A 25,070-nucleotide genomic window follows, 5' to 3' on the forward strand; every position below is an offset into this window, starting at 1 on the left:
AAATTAGTACTGAAATTACTACTGAAAATTGCTGTTTTTGGGCGTTAACTGCTGCTGTTAGTGTCTATTTTGAGCAAAAAAATTACTGTTGAAATTTGCTGTTTAAGAGAAAAATATTGCTGCAGAAATTTTGTTTTGAGCGTTAATTTGCTGCTGTTTTTCGCTGTTTTTGGTCCGAAATTTTGCTGAAAATTGGTGTTGTTTTCACTGTTTGTTGGTCGATATTAGTGCTGAAAATTTCTGATTCTACTTAGTGTTTATGTGCAATATTTTTCAGAAAACAATATCCTCTGATTAAGTGCTCATCTTCTGAAAATATTCTGTTTGAAAAATCTGTTTTAATCCTCTCAAAATACTGCTGCATTTTTGTTGAAAATTTTGTGAGATATTATTGTTATTGGCTTATTCCCTATCTCCCCATCAAAACACTCACTTGGCCGAACCCTTGAGGTTGCGGGTATCTAGTTGAGCTTAACTGGGATCCTTCTTAATTTCTGTGATTGTCACTTATTTTTCTAATATGTCTGGATATTTCTTGCAACTTTTTGATGGGAAGTTCGATTTTTCAATTTGGCAACAAAAGATAAAAGGCATTTTGATTCAGAAAAAAGTTTTCAAAGCTATAGATGGTAGATATACGAAAAACATTTCTGAAGAAAAACAACTTGAAAATGATGAATACGCCTACTCTTCTATTATTCTTAATCTGTCAGATAATGTCTTAAGACAAGTAGGGAAACAAAATTCTGTGAAAGAATTATGGGAAAAGTTAGAAGAGCTTTATACTGAAACTTCCTTGCTGAGTAAACTGTTCTTACTCGAAAAATTTTTTAGATACAAACTTGATTTGTGTAAGAATATTGATGAAAATTTGGATGATTTCACTAAACTGGTTCAAGACATAAAGTTGACTGGTGATAAAAATATTGATGAGTACTCTCCTATTGTGCTTTTGAATGCTATACCTGATACTTATTCTGATGTGAAAGCTGCTATTAAATACGGTAGAGATAGCGTGAACCTTGATACTATTGTGAATGGGCTAAAAAATAAAGAGATTGACCTAAAAACGAATAAACCTAGCAACAACCAATATGAAATTATTCTGTTAAAGGAAAATCAAGATATAGAAATTCCTTTCATAGAAGATATAGCAAAGAAAGGAATAAAAAACACAATAGCTCCGAGTCTAATGACAACGAAGAAGAAGCTAGAGATAAAGATAGGAGATGCTACAATTGTGGCAAAAAGGGTCATTTTATAAAAGATTGTAAAAGACCAAAATGGTTTAATAAAAGGAAGAAACAAATGTAGTGATTGAAGAAGAAGAATTAACAGTTTATTAATTTTGTATCAATTCATAATTCTTGTGATTGCTTTGTGCTAAGTGCAATGTTCCCTTGTGAATATAGTAAAACTTTGTGTCTTGAGCCTAAGTGGCTAAGTGTTTTAAAAATTAAGCCTATGTGGATGTTCAATTTTGCCTATGTGGCTATGTGATTGTGCTTTAGTGGTCGTATGTGAATGCCTAAGTGGCCCGTTGAGTTCTTTGTGTGCCTTGATGGCGTGAATTTGCTTAAGTGGCTAATTGAGTCTTCGTGAAATATGACCGGTTGAACCTAAGTGATTTGTTGAGCCTTTTGTGGCAAGATGATTCATTGTGAATGAGCCTCGGTGGCAATATGCTATAGCCTTTGTTTGAAAATTAACTTAGTGTTAATTGTTGTGTGCAAATTGTTAAAAGTGCTTAATGCTAATCGAGCTGTGTGCTTTAGATATCATGTTACTAACATCTTTATTTTGCAGGTACACTGGAGTGAGCCCCTAGGCAGTGATAAAAAAACTAGATCCAGCGTAACGTTCCGGACACTGCTCCTTTTAATAAGGACTTGGTCTAAGGGGGAGCATGTTGTGAAATATGGCCCAAGATCCTATTAAAAGGCCTAGAACCCGAGCCACTAGACGACCCACCCACCCACTTGACCCGACCCAGTTCGGATTCATACTAAATCAGAATCCTAAATCTATTTCTCACGTCTCTCTTCTCTCTTATCTCTACACAACCATCTCTCTCTAGTTCCCCTATTGCTTAAATCTTTGATATTTGAGTACTGGTAAACATGGAGTCTTACCATCCTTTCCCCTATTAAAGGACTTGACCCATTTCGGCTGAAACAATGGAATACTGATTCTTGCTCCTCCTTAGCAAAACAGCTTTGTGCGAAACCTTCTTTGTTTTGTGCGAAACCTTCTTTTGGTCTTAGTGACCGTGAGTTAGTGTGTTCTTAGTGATCGGAACCTTGGTGGTGTTCTTTCTTGGGTGGAGCAACCGTGGGTCGTGGTGATCGTAAAAACCGATGCTTAGTGATTGAGTTCTACTCGATCTGACAAATCTGAGCCTATCTTCAATATATATTGAATTTGTTTTAATCTCTAGTCTTTTCATTATATTTATTCTTTGAGATATTCGTAATAAGTAATTGTATCTAAGGAGTTTTGTACTCCGCGCCGCTGCAATAGTCAAATAGGGTTCTCTGAAATACGAGGCACCCACCCAACAAACTGCATGTCCGAAAGGACTGATATATAACATCGAAGTCACTTGATTCTCCTACATTGTAACAGTCTCATTTTCTGCTAACTCCCTTCTTTTACGCATTTCAAACCTCTTCAACAAATTTTGGCGAACACGTCTGAATGGCATCGGCCACTGTAAGAAAAATCTTGTCTTCGCCTATCAAAGTCGTGAACTTTGATGCATGCAACTTGTCGATCACCACTGGCCCTGGATTCGCGAGAACGAGCTGTTGAAAGTCGGTAAAGGTTTTCTCAGTCATGATTGATTGCTATTTTAAGAAGAACTCACATCCTCGTGAATAGGGCCTTGTGTTCATTACCTGAACATCTCTCTTTTCGAGACTTCTGAACAGTTCTTCTAATGCATGGATGCCACTAGTGTCGATGTCGGTAACGGCTACAAATGTGTAAGAAAAATGCATGAGAAATGGAAGCACATAAATTACATATATTGCTCCAAATCATGGTATTTAAATAAATATCTACTCACGTGACATTTCAACGATCAAAAATTGAATGCTGAGGAGACCACCGGCTTTCACTCGCTCTTCCTCATCGGTTAGCCACCTCAGTATCCTGCAGAAATATAAACGCCAAAAGCATAAGAATTTATACGGTTCTTGATTATATGCTATATAAGTTTGAGTGGAACATTGTGCCTCAGCATGTAAATAAAAATAATAGTACCAATACAAGAAAATTTAATGGGGAATTATCGATTTACCTCTCCTTAACGTAGTTAGAGTTTGAGAAGTAAATTGCTGAGTCGACCCTTATGATTAGAACTCCTGGAACCTTACTGGCCTCTGGATACTGTTGGATGTTCCGATAAACATTCGTTCTTGGAATTTTTCCAAGAAGGGCCGTCCTCGGTCTTGTTACTTGTAAGAGTAGCTTAGCGAAAGATATTGAGACCTGTCACAAGAGCATGCAACAATTTAGTGTTATTCAGGGGAAACTTGAGGATGATCTCTTTGAAGTGATATGTGATAGTATTCTTACAGCGATCAAGAGGCCGATTTCCACAGAGGCGAAAACCACGCCTAGAAAGGCTCCCATGCAAGCTATGAAGTCGAATTTATCGATCTTCCAGATGAGGATTGCTGCGTCATAGTCAATCAGGCCAATGACAGCTGAGATAATTATGGAGGAGAGGATTGCATTTGGGGTATACTCGAAAAGAGGCGTGATGAATTGTAATGTTAAGAATACGACGACGGACATCACGATGTTAGAAACCGCCGTTTGGCAGCCAGCCATGTAATTTACGGCCGAGCGGGAGAAGGAACCTGCACGTGTAGAAGCAAAGATTAAATGCACAAAACTATCAGAAAATTAAGAGGACTCTATCTTATCATCATAATCTTTTGCTACTAGTTATAAGCTTTTCAACCTGTAGCTACGTAGCAAGATGTCATCGAACCAGCGATGTTCATTGCTCCAAGAGCAACCATTTCTTTGTTTCCGTCTATTTGATAATCTTTCATAGCAGCAAATGTTCTTCCTATTGCAACAGCTTCCTGGTAAATAACCCCAAATCGACAACATGGTTTACTCAGTTATATCATTCTTCCACAACTATTGATCATGTGAAAGATAGTCTGAAAAAACCAGCTTACCGTCAATGCAATAATGCCAGCCACTATCCCGATTCGAACACCTTTCAAGAGATAATGCCCAGTAAAATATATCTCTTTCGCTGATGGGGGATTAATACCTTTTTCGATGTGTTTCACCTGGTTGTGACAATTCAAGAACAAACATACTACATATTAGTATTGTAGTATTATAAGTTGAGCAATGTTTGAAAGAATAAATGATACTTTGTCCTCATAGTAGACAAGGTAAGAACTTACAATTGCTACTCCTTTTTTCTCTGCATGGGTAATGTAAACGAAGACGGTGGACAGAACGACAGATATGAGCGGAGCAATTGCAGGTACCCAAAACAACTTATTGTTCTTCTTCCCCTGCACACAACATCAAATTGGAATTGCTAACTACCATGATATCATATTCTCAATATAAGATGTAAGTGTTGGATGTTAGGATTCTTGTTTCTTACAATGTACTTGGCGAATAGAAGAAACGCCAGAAATGTTGCTCCAATCACTATTGTCTGCCAATTCCACTGCCAATACCATTGACGTAAGTATTGCAGGAGAGAGAGAGAGAGAGAGAGAGAGAGAGAGAGAGAGAGAGAGAGAGAGAGAGAGAGAGAGAGGGAGAGAGGGGAGAGAGAGAGAGAGAGAGAGAGAGAGACTCACTCCATGATTGGCCGAACTGAAAACGGAGTGCATAACGGAAATGGCGTCAGTGCTCCTTGTAAACTTTTTAATGCCTAAGAAACCCTTGAGTTGTTGGAGTGCGATTGTTATGGCAGCACCAGCCATGAAGCCAACAACGGCCGCATGAGACAGGAAATCAATTAAGAACCCAAATCTGTCACACCAACATAACTGTTGAACTACTAAGAATGCAGTTGAGAAAACATAGAAAGATCAGCTCTGGACAAAAAGAGAAGTACAAAGTGAAAAGTTCCGCTTTACGGTTAATTTGTGTGTGTAGCAGTCTAAGTGGAAAACTACCTAAGCATACCAAGGGTAGCTTGTGTTATGCCAGCAAAAAAGGTTGCAGTAAACGCAAGCCTCCGGTATTCGACAACATTTTTTTCTGGATCAATCTCGTTTTGTAGTAAAGTTCCCAGCAGCAGGGATACAACAGCAACTGGTCCTATGGCTATATCTCTTGAACTTCCCATGAATGCGTAAACCAAAGGTGGGACAAAGCTCGAATCTAATTAGGCCCAAAAAAAAAAAATCAAATTTTACTTGTGTAAATTAAGGAAGAACGTACTCAAATAAATGATAATCATTATCTTACTCACATAAACCATATTGGGGAGACAAATTTGCGAGCTTCGAGTAGCCAATGTCCTGTTGCACAATTAACAGCAATGTTATTAAAAAATAATTAATTGCATTTTACCCCCTATGAAAATTCTAATAGAAAAAAAAATCGTCATTAGCAAAAAAACTGGCAAAGTGACCACTTGAACTTTTACGAGTGAAGCCATCATCTCCTGCATGCATCAGGGGGCCACATTGTCCTTTTCTTAAAAGTCCAAGGGGGTCGTCGCTCTTTTTATTTTATTCGGGAGGGTCTTTTGCCTATTAGTATTTTCGCAGGGGCCTGTTGCATTTAACCTGACCAAAAATGTTAAAATATATCACATAATCTTTGTTACGTTACAATTGTACCTGAGGAATGCACAGACTGGCAATGGTGAGCCCAGCAATAAGATCCCCTTTAAATTTATCGAAATTGTATCTTCTACCCCATTCAAAAATGGGAAAAGCGGCTTGCATTCCCAGAACGAACTGCCGAGACCTTGATTGATCCTTAAAGGACCGCAAAGGATCGTCTGGAAAGAAAGTTTCCTTCACCGCAGCAGCAAATTCCGTCCAAAACTTTTGCTTTGGAGGAACGCCTACTTTGTACGGGAAATTATGATGACGAGAAAACGACAAACTTCTCATATCAATCTCTTTCATTTCGACTGCCTCTTCAGTGTGACCTCCCATCAATTTATGAGGACGACTACATGGACGAAAATGCATCATTAGAAAATTTTAATGTAACAGTAGTTATAATGTATAACAAAAGTCGGAAATAACATTTTCCAATCTGCATTTAAAGGTAAAGAGAACAACTTTCATACACCCGATAAATATAGGAATTTCATCACACAGAAAGACGACAATTAACTGAACAGTTGTCTGAGGCAAAATTAAGCTACCTCAGATCGAAGCAAGTAAAAACAGGTCGTGAACTTATGTAACATTTCCAGTCACTCCTACTTAAATAGTTGTCAGAAATTACGGGTCAAACTTTTCTAACTGGTTAGGTAGACTAAGAAACTTGTACATGAATCTAGATTTCTTTGTTTTCAGATACCGATAGAGCAGAAAGAGTAATAGGATCTAGCTTTGACTAGCCAACATAAGGCTTGTCTAAATTTATGGGAGTTTATCTCAGCAATGAGATCAGCAATCTCATTGTGATTATCAATTGTTTTAGTACTAAAAGGTGTGAATCTATAAAGAGTAACAATTTGTCGTGAACCAAGAGGGTGTTTGCAACTGCTTAAAATAAGCGCTTATTAGTTTATTACTCAAAACAAAGTGAAAGAGTAGCTTTGTTTTACAACTTCTGCTTTTAAATTGCTTAAATTAAACACACCCTAGACAACAACAGGAAGAAGCATATGTTCGAACAAGAAAAAGTGAAATTATGTAAACAAATTTAGTTAAATAAGTCGTGGAGCTGCTCAGCAATGAGCTCGAAAGGCCACCATCCAAATTGTTCCGTACATAAAATATTCTCCTTTGTCTCTATGTCGTTTCCTACTGCTGTTAAGCTCAGCAAATGACAAGCTCAATTATTTTGGGAAACATCCATATTAAATTCAATTAACATGAGTCGAAGGTGTTCACTCACGCTCCATAGTTCCGATGCTATTAGATCAGTCGAGCAAGTTGCAATTTTCAGCTACGCGTCACAGAGAGATGGAAAGAATCTATCTATGATAATCATTCATCATATCACATACTCTGTTGATCAGTCATACATATCCATTCCAACTCATTCAAACCGCAGTTCACTCAAATGCCGCTGACTTAAAAAGCTACAACTCTAAATTTCTGAAAATCTTTCCCAAGAGAACAAGAATCCAAACTCAATAAAGTGCCATATCTCACTTCATCCTCCAAATGCCGTTCATAGTGCACCCACTCAAAGTTATGTCCCACACCCCAGAGAGAGAGAGAGAGAGAGAGAGAGAGAGAGAAGAGAGAGAGAGAGAGAGAGAGAGAGAGAGAGAGAGAGCATATAGTTAACGGCAAAAAGAAAAGGCAGAAAAGCATTACACATTGTATTCTAGTATTCCTCAATAATTATATTACGAAGAGCCACACAAACGCAGTAACCAATTTTACCTTTCGACCCGCACAGCCAATGGTCCAGGTGTGGAATAAACTGATCAATCAAGCCCAAGAAAGGTGATCAAGAACAAATGATGACAATCCAGTACTTGTTCAATACCACAAAAACCTGTCCAGGTTCATTGTCTTTACCAACTTGAATTTCCCATTCTCTCCATTTTTGACCCCGCCGGGAACGAAAAATTTCTGGGCCATAATCATTTGGTCTGTGCAACTAATTAAAGAAGGGTTCTTGAAGCAAAGTGGCAATTAATTCCCTGTTTGGATGAGGCCCCAGAAACACACCAATATCTTAATTCTTACTATAAAGTTTCGCAAGAAATCTGAATTTTTGTTCTTGAAAATTTCAACAAGAAAGAGTGGTGTAAGGAGAAGGAAGGAGGGCCACGTGTTGCTGTCAAAATAGTCTAGAGAAAAATGTGAAGAAACGACCACGTTTGTCTGTTTAGTTACCTCTCAGTTCAGTTGGTTTTGGAGAGATTGAGGTCAACGGCAAACCGCTTGATCTATACAGTGACTTGGCCCCGCCCCAGGTTTCAGGGGCAATGTTTCTGGACACCCATCGACAACATTTTGTTTAAGGACCCAATTTTTGTTCCTTTTTTCCAGTGTTTTTTCTACAAATATTTTTTGAATATATATCTTTTTGTCAGATGTTTAAAATCTAAACATTACATATTTTTACATGAAAAACTTAAAATCTACAAATATGTTTGTACAATCTATATTATACCTCAATGCCTAGAAGAAAATATGATCGTTCGCGACTAATTAATCGCAATTCCATAATGGTTATTAGTTATTGATTTTTCAAGTCAGGCCAAAACATAAATTACAGTTAAAAATTATTATGACATATAGGTAAAATTGTGACGAATGTTGTCAAAATTTAAATTTTGATGTAAATAGTATTAAATTATCATGAATTTTCTTTTGTAGGATTTATAATCAAAAATAATTTTTTGTTTATGTAGTGATGGGAGAGACGTATAAATATATATACTTTTACGGATTTAATTTCTTATTACCAGAAGTATCATTTATTATTTATAGTACCTCAATCCCACATTAAAAACTTGGCTATGTTTCTTGATCTAAGCTCGAAAAATCTGGTAAATGTTTGTAATAAATAACTTGATGAGGATCAAGATTTAAATATTTGGTAATGTTAAATTTGTTAAGAAATAATCAAAAGATCAATTTGCAAGTATGATCCACACTGCAACAAAAGTAGCAATTATTTTTATGGGTAGAATACAATTTACCTCCGCTAAATATCAGAAAAGAACAAAACATTCTCTAGAATCTTTTTTAGCAAAATATCCCTCGTGGTTTGAAAAATAAAACTAAAAAATTCCATATTTAAATTGTTAATATGGGATAATTTGCTTAACTTTTTTTTTACAAAAATTTTTTTACTCAATTTTCATATCGTTTCAAAATAGAAGTGGCATGGGCTAGAAATTGTAAAAATGCATAGAATAGAAAAACACAATTGTGATTTACTTGTGATATTTTCTTATCTCATTTCACATCTTATAATGAGTTTGGTTGAGATGCGATTTCCTTGGACGCACGTGGTTGGATATAAAATAAAAATACAATGATAATAACTGATTTGATATATAAAAAAATATTAAAATAAAAAATAATTAATAATCATAAGTGATGTGATACGTGTTTTTTACACTAATGAAATATGTTTGATATGTTTTTTTTCTTTTTACACAAGAAAATTCCGACCGACCAAACACTGGATTATTTTACTCGAATAAAATTAAATGAAATACATCAAAGGAATTTCGACAGCAGGATCGCTAGCTATGAAATCCACTTGATCGTCAGGGATGATGTGTGACAATAATTAAGACAGAAAGGAAAGAAAAATGTGAGAGTTGTATGTGGACGGGATGGCGTCGGGATTCAGTGTAGCTGAGGAACTTGGATTGTTAAAACATTTACCCAACTCTCCAAAAAGTGACCAGTTTTTTAAGCAGCATTTTGAAGGATAGCTAAGTCACTTCAGTTCTCAGTGGCACAACCATTTCTAGAATCACCATTTCCACCTAATTCAACCTTTTTATACATCACCCAACCACAACATTATTCAGTTGATAAGGTTGAGACATTTATCAATAAAAAAGTTGTTTGTATGGGTTTTACAAATGCGGGTGTATGTATATTTTTATAATAATTTGTTATTTTTTTATCTCGTTTGAACATATTCGTAGATTTGAATTGTTAACTTATTGCATGCTTATATTATATTATTGCATATATTAAACATTAATATATATATATATATACATGTATTGTTATTATTCCTTATATATATATAAGCATTGACCACATTTAGTCAGTGTTTGTTATGGTTTTAATTAACATTAGATATGGTTTTTAGTTATAATTAATGTTTTGACTTCACTTTCAAAAACAATGATTAATAGCTATGAGGGTTTTACGTGTAGTTACACTAAATTTAAAAAAGAAATGTAATTATCCCAAAAAAATATGTATAATTGTTCCATTCATCTTAATATGGTAAGATCCAGACCGGATCCGATTATTTTGGTATAACACGTGTAAAATTCAATGATTATTTTATGATAAGTTTTAAGTAAAGTATACAAGTAACAATTACGAATATGTATTGAGATCGAGTTCAAATAATACACACCCATTAACTGGCCTATCCAGATGATGAGCTCCCTTGGTCGGTTTCGATTCCTTATGTTGTACAACGTAAACTCGACGATGAAATTCCTTACGTTGTATGAAACTCATCCACAACTTGGAACGGTGCACCTCATTGTGTGTGAATAGATGAAGAAAGACGCATCTTTATTCGTGTAAAGCTATTATCATAAAATAATTAAAAGTGAAAAAAAGACTATATGAAAATATTAATATTATCACTTACATATGTATTAAGTAACACAAATATTTATTTCCATCACAATAATTATTTCTATAATTTTAGTAGTAATATATATATTGTGTAGAAATTGTTGCTATTAGTGAATTATGACAAGAATATTAGAGTAAAGTGACCATTATAAAATAAGGTTAATTACACTTAAATTCTCTTTAAAATATAAAATTATATTTTTTTCAAAAAATTTAAAATTATAATTACATCTCTTTCGAAAAATTCTTTTTTTACACCTGACACATTTATGTTAGGTTAAAACGAAAATACTAATGCTAATAAAAAAATACATAAATTTTTATTTTGCCATTTATTAATATCTTTTGTATATTTTTATACTGATAAAGGGATAATTAATGTTATATATATATATATATATATATATAGAGTGAGATTAGAATCATTATAATTTTTTTTTATAAGTACAAAATTATTACATGAGAATGTTAAATGAGGGGTAAAATTGAAAATATATGTAATTATTTTGCTAACGTCCTACGTGCATATAATAATGTACATAATAAGTAATCTTTCAATCTTTAAAATATATTATAAAAAATAAAAAGAAGAATTATATAAATATATCAATACATTACATTAATAAAAAGAATGAAAGAAAAAAATAATAATTTATCAATTAATATAAATTTTAAAAAATTGAATAAATTAGTTATTTTATTATTAAGGGCATTTTTTACTGTACAAAAAAGGGTAAATTATATATTGTCATTCGAATTATTCCCGTTTTTACATTTTGCCGTTGAAAGTTTTTTCTTTTTTTGTCAACTTATCATTCAACTTTACGAAATTTGCACTTTGTCATATATGACTGTCATTTTATTGATTTTTCTAGCGGGAAAAACATCACATGTTATATATATGTGAAAAGTATCACATCATATAACCTTTAAGTATCACATGTGCATTGCATATGATTTTTTTTTTTTTTTACAAAAAAATTGGTTGAGAAATAGTTATAATGACAAAGTATAAAGTTTCGTAAAGTTGAGATGGTAAGTTGATACCAAAAAAAGTTTAGATGCCAAAGTGTAAAAACAACCATAGTTCGAATGACAAAATGTAATTATCCAAAAAAAAATTGGGGTGGTGTTGTCATTAACTGCCGTTTGTGAGTGTGGAAAGACTTTTTATTTTATATTAGTATAGATATACTAGTTATCGTGGCACGTCGTAGTTACGTTTATATAGTAAATAATCTTTCAAACTTTAAAATATATTATAAATAAAAATAAAATATAAATCAGTATATTATATTAATAAAAAAGGAAAAATTAATAATTTATCAATTAATATCAATTTTGAAAAGTTGAATAAGTTAGTTTTTTTCATCATGAAGCATTTTTAACTTTATAAAAAATTGGTGTGTTGGTGTCATTAACCGTTATTTATAAGTATGATTTTTTTTTTTATATTAGTATAAATAAATCATTATTGACGATAAGTTAAAAGGTTTTTGAAAATAAAATAGTAAAAGCGAGATGAAATATAGCCGCCTGATCAAGCCAATGCCTAAAATAACATATCTACCCCTTGGATCTTGTGACAAGGAATAATTTAAGCGAAGGCTAAAGTCTTAAAACGTTATTTCATTATCATAAATGCTCCTAGTGAAGCCCATAAGTATCTTTTGCCCGACTATATATATTTACACATCAATTATATAAAAATTATATTATTTATTATATTTAAAAAAATATTTTTATATATGTGATGTATATATATTAAATGGGATAAAAAAGATAATATAATTTAAAATAAAAAATTCAATCCACTTATTATGCTCTGGACCTTTGATTCAACATTTTTCTCTTATTCTCATTTTTTTTTCACCATATCAATTATGGAGACATATTCTTGCGGTAATAACTTTTAAATCACATTTTTTTACTATTTTGTCATCAGTGTTGCATTTTTAAGTATTTAGCGACGGATGTCAATGTGATTTTGATCGATTAGTAAGATTTTTTAGGGTAACTTTTGAATTATGGGATACGATGAGATAGAAACAAAGACATTTTTTAGGGTAATTTTTAAATTATGGGATACGATGAGATAGAAATAAAGACAGGGAACAAGTTCCCTACTCTTAACGGTCAAAGTGAGCCCCTTTATTCTGAATTCGTTAATTCAGAATGAATCAAATCTCCCCAAGTAGGATTAGAACCTACGACCAATCAGTTAACAGTCGACCGCTCTACTACTGAGCTACTGAGGAACAACGTGAGATTAGATCTCATAGAGTTCAATTCTCGTTCTCAACCCAACCAATATGAGCTCGAACCCTCCTTCGTAACTCCTGGAACTTCTTCGTAGTGGCTCCCTTCCATGCCTCATTTCAGAGGGAACCTCAAAGTGGCTCTATTTCATTATATTCCATCCATATCCATATTCCAAGATAGATCGAATAACATAAGGCATCACATATTATCAAAAAATAGGGTGATTTATAAGGAGCTCTCCTGAGATTTGTGATATTTATAAAAATCTCTCAATTATTTGAAAGATTATAAATATCTCTATAAAATTATAAATACTTTAATTAACAAATACCCTCCTACAATAAGAATAAGTTGTCACAAGGCGGTATTTATTAGGGTGTTTGTAATTTTATGGGAATATTTATAATTTTTTAAATAACAAAGGACTATTTATAATTATTAAAAATTTCAAAAGAGCCTGTCGTAATTTATCCAAAAAAAAAAAAAAAAAAAAAAGAATTTTAACCAAAAAAAAAAAAAAAAAAAAAAGTAGTTAGCTATGGAAGGTGACATGGTGCGGAAATTCATTTCCAATGTAACTAATAAAATTGGATTGATGAAGCATTCACGGATTCTGTTTTAGAAAAATACATCACTAAAAAAAAATAAATTTTCGCTTTATTATAAATGATTATAATTTAAAAAATATGGTAAATCAATACTATTAACCACGGCTAAATAACATTAAATTAAAAATTTAAATTTTTATCACAATTAATCAATATTCACCATAATATTTAGCCATAGTCAAATCATTTACCATGGTTAATATTTTACTATACTTGCAAAAACAACGGCTAATGGCTATTGTTAAGCCATGATTAATTTATATTTACCATGATTTTTTTCTTTCAGCTATAGTAACTAATTGTAGCGAAAAATTATATATTTTTTAATACATCAATATTTTTGAATTAATTAATATATATATTTTTATAATATTTAGTATTAATATATATATTAATATTTTTAAATCAATTAAGAAATATATTATTATTAAAAATAAATTAAATACGTATATTCCTAGGATTCTAACCCATAACCCTCCATTGGGAAGAGGGCATTGACGGAATATGTTTGTGCGACTATTTTGGGCCTCCCAAGTTGGAGCAAAGTCATTTCAACTGTGAAGCGGCGACGGATTCAAGCATTTCTACATTAATGCTTTTGCTTTAAACTTATTTGTCATAATAAATTCTTTATTTTATAATAACGATCGAAAAAATTATCAAACTATTGGCAAACAGTATTTTGTTACTCCTTTTAAAACTGAATATCGCTATATAAAATAAACTCATAATGCAAGAAGATCAAAGGTAAGTTTGTCTTAAAATAAAGTGAAAATAATAATTGGATTTTTTGAAATAAAAAATTACTATTTGGATTAAAACACATTACCATATATTTTTTAAATGAAAAAACTTATTTTAAGGGGATACTAATATTTTTCCTGTTCGTACACCAGATGGTCGGCATATGGGAAAATTTTTATTCAAATAAGATCTGGACAAATCAAATTAATTATATAGTAAGTGTGGTATATTTAAGATGTGATTAATTATTTTTTTTAAAATGTATATACATTAATTATACGATTAACGTAATGTATTTGGTATGTAGTTAGTTTAAATTTAATCAAATTCAATTGAAGTTAGAATTATTAAAGAATGATTGACACTAACTACAACACTAAAATAACATATGATGGGCGCTAAAAAGGTAGTCATGGGGCTTGTATTTAAAGGGAGCTGGCAGCATCTTGCATCCCACAGAGTTCACCCGAACACTTCAAAGAATCAGCCATGAGCAACATGCCTGCTGATAACTCCATGACGGAGTTACAGCTGCTGGATGCTGACACCGCCACCGGCCGGTCGGAGAGGGCTAAATGGCTGCTCACTTCTCCTGACCCGCCAGCCCCATGGCATCAACTCTTCAGCTCCATAAAGCAGACTCTTCTGCCTCAACCAAAACCCAAGCAGCCTCGGCCGAATCGATCCTTTCTCTTCATGCAAACCCTCTTTCCAATCCTTAAATGGGGAAAGAATTACAAAGCTGCAATGTTTAAGAATGATCTCTTGGCTGGCTTAACTCTTGCCAGCCTCTGCATTCCTCAGGTTCACCTTCCAAACTTCATATATATGCTTATGTATTTATTAATCATGGAAAAAATTCTAGTCTGATTGAGTTGTGGAAATTTTACACATTTGCAGAGTATTGGATATGCTAATCTAGCTAAAATGGATCCTCAGTATGGCCTGTGTAAGTCAGGGAATCAGCTCTCTTCATCTGGTTTGTAATATTCTGTTGATCTGATTTATGAAATATGTTATTCAGACACAAGTGTTATTCCACCATTGATATATGCTGTGATGGGAAGTTCAAGAGAAATTGCCATCGGTCCCGTGGCTGTGGTTTCGCTGCTGCTCTCTGCAATGATATCGAAAGTAATAGACCCGTCGGTTGATCCGGTAACGTACCGACGAACTGTTTTCACTGTCACCTTCTTCACCGGCGCCTTCCAGACGCTGTTTGGAGTATTCAGGTTGGGATTTCTAGTGGATTTTCTGTCACATGCTGCCATAGTTGGGTTCATGGGAGGTGCAGCCATTGTGATTGGCCTGCAACAGCTGAAGGGATTGCTTGGACTTAGCCATTTTACCTCCAAAACTGATGTGGTCTCTGTGTTTGGTGCTGTAATTAAAGCACTTCATCAGCAAGTAAGCCTAATTTCAAATGATAATAATTAATGCTTTTTATTTATTTTTTCCATTTTGTGTAACTAATTTATTTATTTATCTTTTTCAACAGTGGTATCCATTAAATGCTGTCCTCGGCTGTTCATTCCTCATCTTCATCCTAATTACTCGATTTATCGTAAGCTCGTTAATAACAATTTTCTTTTTTAATTATTCATTTGGATTGATGGGTTTGAATTCACGGAAGGAATTTAAATAAATAATTTCAAATAAATTCACTCCACTTATCCAAACAAATTCAAAATAATTTATTATTAAGAAAATTTATTGATCCAAACATAACCTTATGAAATTTCAACCCGACATAAGCCCTTACCATCAATTCTCTTCCTCCTAATTCCAATTACAGGGGCAAAGGAACAGGAAATTGTTCTGGCTGCCAGCGATGGCTCCTCTTTTCTCAGTCATATTATCGACACTAATAGTGTACTTGAGCAAAGCTGATGAGCACGGCATCAAAATCGTGAAACACTTCAAAGGAGGGCTGAACCCGACTTCTGTTCATCAGTTGAACTTCGGAGGTCCGCATGTTGGGGAAGCAGCCAAAATTGGATTGATTTGTGCTCTAATAGCCCTCACTGTCAGTACATACATATATTTACTACTCATTTTTCATTTATAAATCAAAAATTATAATTTTAGTCATGTAAAATTAATACGACAATTTTATTTTTGGACGAATTCATTTTGACAACTAATTCTATAATTTTAAAAATTTCGCATAGTCAGAACAAAAATGAATTGAAAAGTGTATTAATTATGTGTACTTTTTTGTAAATCTTTTTATATTAATATATAAAATTTATATATAAAACATTAATGCTAATAATGATGAGTAGATTTAAATTTCAGGAAGCGATTGCTGTTGGAAGATCGTTTGCGTCGATAAAAGGGTACCACCTGGACGGGAACAAAGAAATGGTTGCAATGGGGTTTATGAACGTTATTGGCTCTTTGACTTCCTGCTACACAGCCACTGGTCAGATATATATATTTCAATTTCTTAAATTTTATTTCAGAATTGTTATATGATAATTATTCCACTATATATAATTGGAAATATTAAATTTGATGAGTAGTCTAATTTCCAACATTATAATTAAAAAAATCTCTGTTAATGTGAGTAATTTATTGTAATAATTATTTATCTGTTATTGAGTTATTCTAATGGGAGTTTATTGATAAAAAAATCAATATATTTTTAAATTTTAGCTGTAAATTTAGAAATCATCATTTTTATTTTTTTTTAAAAAAAATTCCAAGATTATAGTTAACTGATGATAGTTTTTGTCAATGAGGCCTAGTTCAGTTGGCGAAATTGAAGCCCCGGATCATGGGTTTTAACCCCGTCATATATGTGTGAATGTTGTGTCTACGGTATTGTAGGTGTTGTTTCTACTGTAATAATAAGTGTTATTCGACGGATTGATTGTGATTGATTTATTTCAATTAATAATAATTAGTCGTTCTTAGATAAGAGAGAGAGAGAGAGAGAGAGAGAGAGAGAGAGAGAGATGGTGGTAGTTTTCGAGGCAAAAACTCTGTTAAAAATTAAATAAAATTATATTTTTTAATTTATAAAGGCATTTTGATCAGTTCACCATAAAAAATAAATGAAAACCTAACGGATTAGACTAATTGTTAGACGGCCGTTAAAATTAGGGAGTATCGATAATTTTTCAAACAATGAGGGGTATTCGTAATTATGTCAAATACCAGGAAAGATCATTATAATTTACCTTAAATTGAATACATAAAATTGAACTAATAATAAAACCTTAATTTTGACGAAAGAATTAGACATAATTCATGCTTAATGATAATAGCTAAGAATCCTGACTCCGTCCCTGAACCGAACTTCAGGTTCGTTCTCAAGAACAGCCGTGAACTACAGCGCGGGGTGCGAGACAGTAGTGTCGAACATTGTCATGTCAATAACAGTACTGATATGCCTGTTGTTTTTCACCAAGCTTCTGTATTACACTCCGCTCGCCATTCTTGCATCCATCATCCTGTCTGCCCTGCCGGGACTCATAGACCTACACGCTGCCTATAATATCTGGAAGGTGGACAAGCTGGACTTCATGGTTTGCCTGGGTGCATTCTTGGGGGTTCTGTTTGGTTCCGTCGAAATCGGCCTCCTTGTCGCGGTAATTTTATTCTTAATTTTTTCACTCATGCTCAATCATTCATTTACACTATTTTTTGGTGTCACATTTATCATATACATACATTAATTAATTGATTAATTTGCATGGTTTTAGTAAGTATTTTTTTTTAAATAATGCTAGGAAAATCGATGAATAAAATTGAGGGGTCAGTAAAATAAGAAAAAATTGTAAAATATTAATCCCGTAATTATAGGAGGATTGCAATTTTAGTTATGCTAGAATTGAACGTGGCAATTAAGTCCTGTAATTTAAAAGAATTGGCATATTAATAATAAAAATCCACTGGAAATTGCAATTCGACAGGATTTTGGGAGGCTTATGTACCTAATAGGAATGTTGGAAATGGTGGGGGTTCCATGAAGAAACACTTTAGAATTTTGAAGTGGAGTGTAGGTCTCTGAGAACAGTTGATTTTAGGTCAATGTTGTGTCATATGTAGTTTCTATTTGTTGAGACCTGTAAATTGTCCTCACCACTAAATTTAGTAAGACAGACTGCACCAATGCCTTATTCAATAAGACCATAATGTTGTACCAAAAGTTTAAAAAAAATAAAATAATGTGTCCTAATAGTTTAGGTTATGGATTAAAGTTTTATTTCCAACACACGTTTTCAGTTAATAAATATTAGAAACTTTTCGTCAAATTTTTGAAACGATACATAAAAATCGTAAAATTAAAAAAAGACATATATAATAAAATATGTTACCTTTCTCTTTTTAATTCAAGTATCTAGTTTAATTTTGTATCATTTATGCCGACCAAAAATAATTTATTTTTATGTAGTGTAATTATATATTTGGATTTATGATTTAATTTAGTTGCTACTAAAACTAAATAATAGTACAGTATTTATTTTTTAACTATGTATTATAAAATATCTTTATTATATAGATATATACTCATACCATTATTAATTTAACGTAATATTAAATCGGTAATCATTAAATGGAATATTTATGCATAACATTAAGAATTTATATATTTGTAACTAGAAATATATTTAAAAGTCAAACCAAGACTATTATTTTTTTTATGAATGTTTAAAAAGTAAATTAAGTGTTATATTAACAAACTTTGAAGCTTAAAGAAGATTTTTAAAAAAGATTTGAATTATCGATATATTGAATCAATTTTTAAATAAAAAAAATTAATAATTTCTCGAAATTCAAATGAAAAAAATGGAGTATTAATGGTGGGGGGAAATGAACCCTATACACTTATTTCATTTTTCAAATGATATATTAATAATTTAATACAATTTACATAACTTATTATATACCATAGAAAATTGGTACTTCTTTTTATTAGACACAGGAAAAGTTGAAGAAAAGCATAAAGGCAATTTAGGGTTTGCATTTCAGCAGACCTGTTGGGAACTGCATGGAATCATAAGTTTATCTCTTAAAACATGTCTAGGTTCAATGAATCTTATGATTATGGATGGGATAAAAGTTAGGCAAGTCCTAGCTTGATTGGTTAATATCTCTATTAATTATGTAATAATTACATCAATTTCAACAAATTGAGAAATACTTGAAAAATAAACCCATATTATGATAAATTGATATTCCAATAAAATTGCATTAAATGGGGTAAATATCCATACATTTGCACGAGAAAGAATATTACTGTTGACTACAATATTAAAATGACTATGGCTAAAAATTGTGGCAAATAATAATAATTAACTACAGTTAAATAAAATCGATGCAAAAAAATTAGGATGAAAAAACTATATGCTACGACTTTTAGCCATGACAAATATTTTAGCTATCCTTGCCAAAATCATGGCCAACAGCCGCTGCGTGACTGTAGTTAATAATTATTTGCTATGACTATTTATTATTAATCATGATTATATGTTATAGTTCTTGTGGTGTCGGTGGAATTTGAACTCATGATTTTAAATTTATTAATTGCATGATATCTCAACTTTAACTGCTCAAATGAAATATAATTGATTATAACTATATATCCAACTAAGTTCATAGGTATAAGCGATGATATCATATCCAACTATATAGCTAGTGGAAATGTATGGAGAATAAAATCTTTATTCTCCATTATCAATACTGAATCTGACTCCAACACTTTCCATAAAGACACCTTAGAACCCTAATACTAAAATCATTAATTTTCTCAGTCAAAATTCGAATAAAGCTCTTAAATAGGTTTCCTCAGCTGATTCTAAGGAAAATAAAGTTATATTATTTTGTTCGGTTCCAATGTAAGAAACGTCGTCGAATAAAGTAGGATAGGAAGATACTTTGTGTTAATTAGTTTCCTATAGAATAATATAATTATTCACAATTTTTATTTTTAAATTAATTACAATATAAATCGTCAATGAAGCTTAACTCAATTAGTGAAGTTGAGATTTCATGATTATAAAGTTTATTGGCTCAAACTCCACGAATGTGAGATTTTATTATATATTAATAGTAGTTGTCGTTTTATTTTAATAATAGTTGTTGATTAGATATAGTTATATAATACTAGCCGTTACAACACGCCGTCCCTGCGTGCATATAATAAATAATTATTTATGTTTTAAATATTATAAATAAGAATAAAAAATCTAAACCAACACATCATATTTAAAATAAATAAATAAATAAAACTAATTTAACGATATTATCAATACAAAAGAATTTGATATCGTTGTTTTACAAACTGTAGTTTGTGAGTAAAATTTTTATATTAATATTGATATATAGATAGTATAGATATATAGATAAAGGAAGAATTTGAGTAGGAATGGTTGAAAATCCCATCCAATACTTCCCAACACATGTTCTTCCATGATGCATCTTTTTGGTACTAATTATTTTATATATTAATTTTCCTTTCACTTTATAGAACTGCATTTAATTACAAAATGGAAAAAACCGCGTCATCCCTTCCATGTTTTCCAACTAGTGCAGCACTGAGTTGGAAATCAAGAACTGCACACGTCCAGGTTCAATGAACCCAACAATCTATCCTAACCACTTTTTTCTTGATTATTATTGAAATTAGGTTGGATGGAATCAAATCAATTATAAAATAAATATAATACACTAGTTATGTAATTAGTCACTTTAATTGTACACAAATCAAACGACACGTGTATCGCACTTGTCATATAATTTGATTCAATTTGAATTAGAATTTTCAGTTACAAGTTTTCGAAAATAGCACAACTGCGCCCTTACTGTTAAGGATATGAAGTCAAAATTTGGACAAACTTCCTATTGTATCCATTAATCAGAGATGTTTTTATTTAATTGATGAAATCGGGGTGAATATGGTTGCAGGTGATCGTCTCATTTGGTAAGATCATGGTGAGTTCGATCAAACCTAGTACAGAAGTAGTCGGCAGACTTCCTGGCACAGACTTATTCTGTAACATAGTGCAGTATCCTGTGGCCAACAAAATCTCAGGCATCTTAATAACCCGTATTAATTCCGGCACGCTTTGCTTTGCCAATGCCAGTTTCATCCGAGAAAGGTGATATACACTGCTGCAATCAATTTACTACAACGTTGTCAAACCTAATTAAAATGTTACATATATATGTAAAAATAGTGATGTTTTTTTTGTGTTCAGGATTCTGAGATCGGTAACAGATGAGAACAACACAGACGAAAGTAGTAAGGGCCGACTTCACGTCTTGGTCCTCGACATGACTAGTAAGTGTTTAATTGTAGAGGGATAATTACACTGTCCTGTTCTGTCCTTACTCTTATTTTAGAATTAAATTAATGAAATAATAATACTTAACCTATATGTGCTGTTGTGGCAGATGTGATGAATATCGACACTTCAGGTATTCATGCCATGGAAGAACTGTACAAGCAGCTGATTGCACAAGGAATAGAAGTGAGCTCTAATCTTATCACCTATGGCTAGAAAATAGCATTTTTCGTTTTATATTTTAGAGTCAGTATATTTTTTATTCTATTAGTTGCGGATTCTCAGAAATAATCTCATAAATTACCAAAATTCTTACTTTTAGTCATTTTCGTTGATGAGTGCTAAGCATATGGTCGTTATTCCGACACGTTAACAACCATGTACTTAACTCGTGTCTTTTTCATCAAAATACTAATAAAATCTGATGAAAAGGACCACAATTGAGATTTTTGATAACTTATGGGATCATTAATAGAAAACTCGTAACTAATGGGACGAACAGTATACTAACCCAAAAATATGAGACGTTTTTCCTATATTGCTCGTTGCTGCAAAAATATTATTATGAAATTTGATATTGTTTTCCAAATAATAATATCCTTTTTGGGGTTGAATTGATTTGCAGTTGGCAGTGGTGAATCCAAGGTGGCAAGTGATCACAAAAATGAAGGCAGCAAAATTTGTGGAAAAAATTGGAGCAAACTGGATTTTCCTCACTATAGGCGACGCCGTTGATGTGGCACTTCGCCTCAAAATCAATGGTCTCAATAATTGTTAACAGGCTCTAATGAACATCTGCCTCTCATCATGATGGGATAAATAAAAATCCTGCCCACATTTAGGTCCAGCATTTAAATTTATGTGTAATATAAGGTTAATTAATGTTGGCATAAGAATGTGGAATGGATAAAAACATACATACCCTCATGAATATCAATGGTAATTACTTTGGCAGACTTGATTTTCTTTTTTTGTTTTTGTTTTTTCTGGAGTTGATCGGTTATAATTATATCGTGAATTTCAATCATCAATAATTAGTATATGTTAATTATCAATATCAAATATGTATAATTAACTAATAATTGTTATTACTGATACAAATATGTAAATTTGTAAAAAAAAAAAAAGATTTAATATTAAATATATATTACAGGAGATCAACAACTACTATTAAAATAAACTTATATTTATATTTGCCGCAAATTTTTCCTCCAAAACTGTTGACTAACATGAGACACATGTATATATGTAATTTCCGTCTTTTTTTTTTTTTTTTATTGAAAAACTCGCATTGAACTAAATTTGTTGAGATTATCCAAATTAGGGACTAAATTAAAACTCCCGTAAAGCAAATGACTGAAAGCAGTGGTGGCAACCAATGGTTCCAATCCAATTCACCTAGTTTTGGGTGGAGTTGGGTATGAAATTTTTTTATGTGGGTCTAATATGATTTTATTTAAAAAAATTTAAATAGATTATAGGTCCTATATTTGTTCAAATGGATCCTAAATGGGTTATTCATGTTTGAGTTTTTATTAGTTTATCAAAAGTCATTTTAGTAATATAATGAAATTGATGAAAGATATTAGTACATATTATAATCATGAATTCATTACGAGTCCTATACGAATTGGTGGTGAATTTTAAGTGGATTGATGATAGGGTGTATATGAATTGATGATGAATCTAAGTTAATAATTTAATTAATTAAATTTATTGTCGATCAAGTTGACTATATATAAATCTGTTCTTTCTGTTATTAAAAGCTTTGGAGACCTGTCCGAATTATTTCTATATTTCCTCAAATTGGGTAGCAACTTCCAATGTTGGGCGTAATTAAATTAGTATTGGGCTTGCAGTTTACTTAAGAAGGGCTTCGCATGTGATTCTAAGTCATGTACTGAAAATTAAGAAAATCTACGTATATATATGTTTTGTTTTTTTCCTTTCCTCGATGGCTTGCAAAATAGAACTGGGAAACTCCCAATTTTAATTCGGTAATTTGGGATCACATTTTTTAATCCTATACGAATTGATCATTTATGCAATTTAATTAATCTTGTAATTTTAAAATTTTGATAATTTTAGTCATTTTTTCAGCCAATTTGACCATAAAATTGCATGTTGTTGTACATAACTCAATCAAATTATAATTTTAATTATGTAAATCAATTCATGCAGGATATAAAAAATGTCAACCACCCATAAATTATAGGACTATAATTACGATTTATTTAGGATAAATATATATATATATATATATACACATTATATATATATAAATTATACGAAATATAATTTTATTTTTCATGACTAATTATAATGGCAAAACATGAAAAATTATGGTGAATTATAATGGTGGAAAAAATACAACCCACCTCCCTATGAAATGAAAACTTGCAGATTACCTCTCTATTGTTTTTAAAATAGAATAATTTACCCCCTAGAGGGGTGGTGTAATTAATACACTCTCTCCTTCCGCGACTGGGCATAGTTTCTAAAAATAAAAATGCTATTTTTTATATAAATGTATTATATATAATATATACTAATATTTATTTAAAATATAATATATATAGTATTCTTAAATATATACTTTTTTCTTAATTACAAATGTATAGTTAAAATATATTATATATTTTAAATTAAAATTTATATAAATATATAACATATATATAAATTTAAATACCCTTGATTCAAATTAAAGAAAATAATTCTAGACCATTGATCTTGTTAGTTGAATGTAAACCTTAAATTCAATCAGATCCAATAATTATTAAGCAAGATTATAAATATAATTTTATAATTAAAAGATAAAAAATAAAAATAAAGAAAATGTGCGTCGACTGCACGTAATTGCATGAGGGGAGGGGAGGGGGGGGGTAAATGCTCTATTTTAAAAAATATAGGGCGATAATTTGGTATTTATTTTTTCAGATGAATAATTTGCTCATTTTCAATATCGTAGGGGATAAATTGCATTAAATCCTAGCAGCAGCAGCAACAACAACATCAACAACAACAACAACAACAACAATAATAATAATAATAATTAATCGTGATTGTGTAACAATTATATATTGACCAATGTTTCAACCAGCAAGAATAAAATACTGGTCATAAGTCAAAATTATGATAAATATTTTATCAAAACTAAGATCTTAGTAAACACTTTGATCAGAATTTAAGACCATAGCAAAGACTAGTTAATTATGATTAAAATTAATGTTTTATGTTAATTATTTGTTCCATCACTGGTAGTATTAATTCACTATGAATTTTTTAACAGGAGTTATAATTTGTAAATAACGAATAATTAATATTTTTCAATAATAAATATGATGAATTAGTGGCAAATATGATGAATTAGTGGCAAATAGGAAATTTGGAGAAAAAATAACAAAAAGGAAAAGTGAACACTTAGTTGATAACATATAGTATTGTTCTTGACACAATCCGAAAGGGAACGTGAATATATACACACATACATTGTTCAAATTCGTGGCTCAAAATTAATATCTACATGACGGAGCAGGCGTTTGGATTTTCATCGCTGAACATCAGGGTGTACTGCTCTTCAACAGGATTGAGGGCGACGACGGCGGGATCATCGGTGGCACGTACAAAATTGGGCGGCGCCTTCTTGTCGTAAACGCCGGCGACGTAGGGGTGAG

The 25,070-nt window shown here is 31.8% G+C and overlaps 3 protein-coding genes and 1 long non-coding RNA gene across 10 annotated transcripts in view; 2 read left to right on the forward strand and 2 right to left on the reverse strand.

Annotated features, from left to right (window-relative positions):
• LOC110011722 overlaps positions 1-2,340 on the forward strand; it is a 2,972-nt gene extending 632 nt beyond the window's left edge. Inside the window, exon 2 of the long non-coding RNA XR_002286767.1 lies at positions 1,807-2,340. This is a non-coding gene — a long non-coding RNA (uncharacterized LOC110011722). The remainder of the gene's footprint in view (positions 1-1,806) is intronic.
• Positions 1,125-7,966, reverse strand: LOC105158922 (sulfate transporter 1.3). 7 transcript variants are annotated; one of them, XM_020692608.1, is made up of 14 exons: positions 7,575-7,966; positions 5,838-6,177; positions 5,465-5,513; positions 5,176-5,373; positions 4,845-5,047; positions 4,643-4,708; positions 4,434-4,547; positions 4,197-4,313; positions 3,971-4,097; positions 3,580-3,866; positions 3,302-3,492; positions 3,068-3,153; positions 2,898-2,974; positions 1,125-2,804 (listed from the first exon to the last, which is right to left on the reverse strand). In XM_020692608.1, the coding sequence occupies exons 2-14, from the start codon at positions 6,159-6,161 to the stop codon at positions 2,661-2,663; spliced, it is 1,983 nt and encodes a 660-aa protein (XP_020548267.1). In that variant the 5' UTR covers positions 6,162-6,177; positions 7,575-7,966; the 3' UTR covers positions 1,125-2,660. The 7 variants fall into 7 exon arrangements, with proteins under 7 accessions (XP_020548267.1, XP_020548266.1, XP_020548269.1 ...); XM_020692607.1 differs by lacking the exon at positions 7,575-7,966 and adding an exon at positions 7,078-7,387; XM_020692610.1 differs by lacking the exon at positions 7,575-7,966 and adding an exon at positions 6,377-6,518 and having other exon boundaries at positions 4,845-5,044.
• Positions 14,541-22,357, forward strand: LOC105158923 (low affinity sulfate transporter 3). Its single transcript, XM_011075840.2, has 11 exons — positions 14,541-14,905; positions 15,002-15,050; positions 15,126-15,508; positions 15,600-15,665; positions 15,897-16,127; positions 16,400-16,526; positions 17,411-17,697; positions 21,017-21,210; positions 21,310-21,392; positions 21,506-21,582; positions 22,022-22,357. Exons 1-11 carry the CDS (start codon positions 14,591-14,593, stop codon positions 22,172-22,174), a joined length of 1,965 nt encoding a protein of 654 aa, XP_011074142.1. The 5' UTR covers positions 14,541-14,590; the 3' UTR covers positions 22,175-22,357.
• LOC105158924 (heavy metal-associated isoprenylated plant protein 24-like) overlaps positions 24,916-25,070 on the reverse strand; it is a 905-nt gene continuing 750 nt past the window's right edge. Inside the window, exon 3 of the mRNA XM_020692524.1 lies at positions 24,916-24,949. Coding sequence (XP_020548183.1) covers positions 24,916-24,949 — 34 coding nt within the window. The remainder of the gene's footprint in view (positions 24,950-25,070) is intronic.

The sequence above is a fragment of the Sesamum indicum genome, linkage group LG3, assembly GCF_000512975.1.
Source record: "Sesamum indicum cultivar Zhongzhi No. 13 linkage group LG3, S_indicum_v1.0, whole genome shotgun sequence".
NCBI classification, from domain to species: Eukaryota; Viridiplantae; Streptophyta; class Magnoliopsida; order Lamiales; family Pedaliaceae; genus Sesamum; species Sesamum indicum.

Coding starts and splice junctions, on each gene's coding strand:
- LOC105158922 (XM_020692608.1), bottom strand. CDS start 6,161: ATGGGAGGTCACACTGAAGAGGCAGTCGAAATGAAAGAGATTGATATG. Junction 5,048..5,175: donor CATAACACAAGCTACCCTTG/GTATGCTTAGGT, acceptor CTGCATTCTTAG/TAGTTCAACAGTTATGTTGG. Junction 2,975..3,067: donor TTTGATCGTTGAAATGTCAC/GTGAGTAGATAT, acceptor ACACATTTGTAG/CCGTTACCGACATCGACACT.
- LOC105158923 (XM_011075840.2), top strand. CDS start 14,591: ATGAGCAACATGCCTGCTGATAACTCCATGACGGAGTTACAGCTGCTG. Junction 15,051..15,125: donor GGATCCTCAGTATGGCCTGT/GTAAGTCAGGGA, acceptor TATGTTATTCAG/ACACAAGTGTTATTCCACCA. Junction 16,128..16,399: donor GTGCTCTAATAGCCCTCACT/GTCAGTACATAC, acceptor TTTAAATTTCAG/GAAGCGATTGCTGTTGGAAG.